The following is a 5,559-nucleotide window of genomic DNA, read 5'->3' on the forward strand; positions in this document are numbered from 1 at the left end:
GTATATGACATTTGTGCAGGCCACAAAAAAATTTGAAACTTTTGGGAAAGTAAGAATTTCGCAAGATTTTCTTAACAAATTCATGAATTAAAAATATGTTAATAGAGTATAGGTATTTTTCAGTATGGTCCCAGTTTGGGATCAATAAGGATCCGCCTGTCCATCCATCTCTATCTGTCTGTCCATCCATCTTGGGTTGGATTCCTTTGACGCTTGCGCACAGAGGCCAACATTTAGAAACTTGTAAGCTGAGCAGAGGAGCACTAATATTCAGATTATTTTCTGAAGTGGGCGATCTTGTATATGACGTTTGTGAAGGCCACAAAAAAATTTGAAACTTTTGGGAAAGTAAGAATTTCGCAAGATTTTCTTAACGAATTCATGAATTAAAAATATGTTAAGTATTTTTCAGTACTGTCCCAGTCTGGGATCAATAAGGATCCACCTGTCCATTCATCCATCCATCTCTATCTGTCTGTCCATCCATCTTGGGTTGGATTCCTTTGACGCTTGCGCACAGAGGCCAACAGTTAGAAACTTGTAAGCTGAGCAGAGGAGCAGGTGGGAGGAGGGAGGCTGAAAGAGGAGGAGGAGGAGGAGGAGGAGGAGGAGGAGGAGGAGGTGGTGGGATGCCGGGAGGCGCAGCCGGTGTTAAACAGCTCAGTCCGGGTGACGGTGAGAGCAGAGAGGGAGCTCCGTGTCGTGTGTCCGGTCCCCGGGAGGAGTTGATGTGTCCAGGGCCCAGCACCGTGCTGCGGGAGGAGGATGATGATGAACGGGAAGCAGCACTTCTCCATGCACCCGGCCCTCCACGAGCCCAAGTACCCCGGCCTGCACTCGGGCTCGGAGGGCATGCGCAGAGTCTGTCTGCCCCCCTCGCAGGTACGTTCAGGGTCCGGTAGGTGGTAGAGGAGTGGGTGGGGGGGAGGAGTGGGGGGGGGGAGTGGGGAGGGGGGAGGGAGAGAGAAACTATCACACTGGGAAATGTTAAAGTTGATTTGACAGGACTTTGTTCTATCCTCCATCTCTCTCTCTCTCTCTCTCTCTCTCACTCTCTCTTCTGTTTGTGCCCCCCTCCCCTACCCCTCTCCCCCCCTCCCATTCAACCCAACCCCCCCCCCCCCCATCCCATCCCACGTCTGCTCTTGCTTTCATATTAATTTTTATGACCTGCGCTTTGAGGAGGGGGAGGGGGGGGGTTCTCTCCTCTCCTCGGCGCTGCTCGCCTGTTGGAAAAGTTGTTTTTTTGTAGATCCTGAGAGTTGCTCCTGACACTATTCCCCACTGACTCCACTATGATGCGCACTCTTGCTTGCAGCTGCAGGGCAATCTGTTCGGAGGCTTTGATGAGAGCCTGCTGGCACGGGCAGAGGCTCTGGCGGCTGCTGACAGCATCGTCTCTCACGGCAAGAGTCACCCGTTCAAACCCGACGTGACTTACCATACCATGAGCAGTGTCCCCTGCACCTCAGCCTCCTCCTCGTCCTCCACCACCGGGCCCATCTCCCACCACCACCACCACCACCACCTCGGACAGACCCTGGATGCCGGGGACCTCCTGGAGCACCTCTCCACCAGCCTGGCCGTGACCGGGATGGGTGCTCCGGAGCCTCCGGGGGGGATGACGGCGGCGCACCACCACCAGCACCCGCACCACCACCTGCAGACCATGGGGCAGCTGCACCAGGCGATGGCCAACATGGCCCACCCCCACTCCCTGTCGGTGCACGGCGGCATGGCGTGCGTCAACGACGTGGAGTCGGATCCCCGGGAGCTGGAAGCCTTCGCGGAGCGGTTCAAGCAGAGGAGGATCAAACTCGGGGTGACCCAGGCGGACGTGGGGGGTGCACTGGCCAACCTCAAGATCCCCGGGGTGGGGTCACTGAGCCAGAGCACCATCTGCAGGTTCGAGTCCCTCACGTTGTCCCACAACAACATGATCGCGCTCAAGCCGGTGCTGCAGGCCTGGCTGGAGGAAGCCGAGGCTGCGCACCGGGAGAAGAGCAACAAGCCGGACCTTTTCAACGGGAACGAGAGGAAACGGAAGCGGACCTCCATCGCGGCGCCGGAGAAGAGGTCTCTGGAGGCGTACTTCGCCATCCAGCCGCGGCCCTCCTCGGAGAAGATCGCGGCCATCGCGGAGAAGCTGGACCTGAAAAAGAACGTGGTTCGAGTGTGGTTTTGCAACCAGCGGCAGAAACAGAAACGAATGAAATACTCTGCGGTGCACTGACTTTCACATCATGAATAAAATAGCCTACTACATTTTTGATCGAGTGATTAATAATAAGCCCGAGTAGCCTCACTGACAGGATTTATCAGCAGCTCCTCATCTGGGATTATCTCCAAGAAAAACTCTCTCTTTTTTTTTCCATTTCGTGTCACTCACTCTTCGTCGTTGCACTTTTTTCAAATGTTGTTTTTTTTGGTTTTTGGGATGCGGGACTAATCGATGACGTGTGTTATAGATCTGTGATCAGGGTTGATTTCAGTGTTGTGGGTCTCGTGTATCTCCGCGCACACTTTTCTGTAAAGTCACCCCCGACAGCTCGTCACATTCAGGGATCTTTCTTTTTTTTTTTTAAAGAGTTGAGACGCCGTTTGTTTGTAACACTGATGATTTGTGAAGAAAGACGAGGAAATTGTGGTTTTTGTTGAAAAGATGATTGGTTTTGTATCGTTGGCTGAGGTTTATCCTTCACGTCACTAACTGGCTCACTATGCAGAAGTTCACCATCACATCTTCGACTGTATTTTCACCTGATTTATCTTTATTTTTTTATTTGAACTCCAGAAAATCAAGACTTTGGTGGAATTCAACGATGAAGAGGAGTTTAAAAAAAAATATTCACACTTTTATAAAACCAGCACCACAATTTTTTGCAAACGAATCTGCTCTTTTTTCCTGAACTTTATGATCGTCTTTTACGCACACAAAAAAAGAGTATTTACAGTAACTCTTTCACAAGGTATTTCACACACTGAATCTATTTATCTTTAATTATTAAATAGAATAATACAATGACACTGTTATAGGCTGTATGAGGCACATCCGTGTGGCTTTTGGCTGCTGCTATATTTGAATATTTTGACGTGGACATGTTTTGGAGCATTACAGGTGAGCTATATATTTATTATATAGCCCAGATATGACATACAGTATATATATAGGCCTATACATCACTTGCTTTAAGTATTTTATTCATTTATTTTTCCTCACTCCTTATTTCACTTGAACAAAAAAAAAAATAACGTGTGAAGTTTAAACTTAATAAATGATTGGTTATTTTCTAAAAAAAAAAGAAAAGAAAAATATCCTCTGAAGCAGCGAGTTTGTTATTTTTTGTGCAATTATAGTTTGTAAGGTTGATGTTGTGGGATGAGGCCTGTACATGTGTGTTTGCAGTTTAGATTTGAAGAAAGAAAGAGACGCACCAAAGAAAATTGTAAAAACACATTTATTCAAAGTGTTGCTTCTGTTTTATTTATGAATCCCCAAACCTCCGTTGGGATTAAATATGTATTGTCGTATATATGATATAAGCGCCTTGGAAAATCAAGCGCCTGCGTCCTCACAGCAGCGCCGCCGCTAATGGCCCCTTCCTCTCTAATTAGAGCCGTGTGCATTATGGATGGCCTCATGTCACCGGGTTATGTCGCGGCCCTGAGATGATTAAGTCATGACGATGCAATATTAATTGTACATATTGGGTATAAAGCGCAGTAATGTGCAGGAGCTGGGAGCAGAGCTATGTGGAGACTCTGGGGACGAGCCGCTGGATTCACGACAACAGGTTGAGGACGGAGGGGAGAAGTCACAGCGGCACCTGGCCTCCAGAACTTTATTCTCTTTTTTTTTTTAATCATAGGACTATTTATTTATTTTTGTTTGACTGAGTAAGTATCTTTTTTTGTATTTGTTATCGTTGTTGTCATTTGATTTCTTGTTATATTTTTACTTTCAGTGGACAGGGGAGATATGATCATATATTTCGATATAACATAGGCCTCCAAGGGGTAAATTCTTCTTATTACTATATTATTATTATTATTATAGATCTTTTTTCGCCTATTTCAGTCAAACAATTTTAAGAACAGTGCTTTTTTAAGATGTTCTTAGAGTAGAATTAGCTCAGGAAACATAAAGAGATCTTACATGTCATGGCAGCCATTTAAATCATGTGTCTGTTAAATCTGTAATTTAGGAGAAATTTTGTCAGTAGTTAAAAAATGAAACAACAGAACAACATCTTTTAATTTTAAACTGTAAATAGTCAAATAATAGAAATGGATAAACTTGCGTGAGAGTTTTTTCTTTTTTCTCGCAGAGCTGTGCGTATAAATATATATATATTTAATTACTAAGATGAACACAAAATAATGAAAAGCTTCCACCGGGTTCCTCCCACAGTCAACACGACCGCGGGCTGTGTGGGTTTCCCAGTGAGAGTGTCGCCGGGTTGTTTCAGCCGGGGGTTCGATCCCTACGCAAATTGCGCAGGAAACGTTCTTGGCACTAATTAATATTCTCTTTGATCCAATTCCAGCCTATAGGTGATGCTCGTTATTTATGACTGCGAGGGGAGGGCGAGAAAATACACAAACAACTTCCTGGTCATGATTTCAAAAAACAAATGTGAGAATAACAATTTGAGCTTATTATCTGGTGCGTAATGAGGTGTTTTAAAACAAACAGGAGCGTGTGAATAATTGATCTTTTGTATTGATATCATAACGCACTGGCTGTGTGGTAAGTCGAGCTGAAGCCTTGTGAGCAGCATGTGGCGAACTGAGGGCAACTCAATTATTCAACAGCAGCTCCGGCTGTATTGCAGTTTCTCATGCAATAACGGAGACGTGTTGGCTCCACAGGCCAATTCATGCATCGTCTGTAAATACGAAAACTCCCGGGCTCACTGATTAACGGTTAAAATAGAAGAATTCCAAAAAAAGATGCGAGAAAGAATGCAAGAAAGATCCAAACGTGGGCAAAGAGAAGGGGAGAGAAACGAGTGTATGTGTGTGTGTGTGTGTGTGTGTGTGTCTTTGCTTGAGAGGTCTTCATGCAGGGAAGAGCATTTTTGACAGAATGAGGATGAAAGCTCTGTTTAATTGCTGAAGAATGCACACACACACACACACACACACACACACACACACACACGCACACACACACACACACACACACAGACACACACACACACACACACACACACACACACACACACACACACACACACACACACACACACACACACACACACACACACACACACACACACACACACACACACACACACACAGACACGGTCCACCTCGAAGACAAGACACCCCAAACTCAATAATTCATCAGACGCCAGTAGCAACAAATGAGAATGTGACCAGAGCGAAGGAAGACAGCTCTCTATTAGTCACCTTCTATTATCATCAGAAGCTCAGGGCCTATACCCACATGCTGGAGTCTGCACACATACCTGTGGACACACACACACACACGCACACAGACACACGCACACAGATTGTGTTACTCTCTGGAAACTTGAGGCCAGGCTGATGGAT

General features: G+C 46.1%; 1 protein-coding gene across 1 annotated transcript; it reads left to right on the forward strand.

Moving 5' to 3' along the window:
• The first annotated feature begins 771 nt into the window (after positions 1–771).
• pou4f3 (POU class 4 homeobox 3) lies at positions 772–2,233 on the forward strand. The gene is made up of 2 exons (XM_061086246.1): positions 772–882; positions 1,319–2,233. Exons 1-2 carry the CDS (start codon positions 772–774, stop codon positions 2,231–2,233), a joined length of 1,026 nt encoding a protein of 341 aa, XP_060942229.1.
• Positions 2,234–5,559: the final 3,326 nt, after the last annotated feature.

Source organism: Limanda limanda, chromosome 14 (genome assembly GCF_963576545.1).
Source record: "Limanda limanda chromosome 14, fLimLim1.1, whole genome shotgun sequence".
NCBI lineage: Eukaryota > Metazoa > Chordata > Actinopteri > Pleuronectiformes > Pleuronectidae > Limanda > Limanda limanda.

Bases quoted from the DNA above. Each gene is read 5' to 3' on its own strand.
- pou4f3 (XM_061086246.1), top strand. From the start codon at position 772: ATGAACGGGAAGCAGCACTTCTCCATGCACCCGGCCCTCCACGAGCCC. The intron at 883-1,318 runs GTACGTTCAGGG...TCTTGCTTGCAG, and splicing joins TCTGTCTGCCCCCCTCGCAG to CTGCAGGGCAATCTGTTCGG.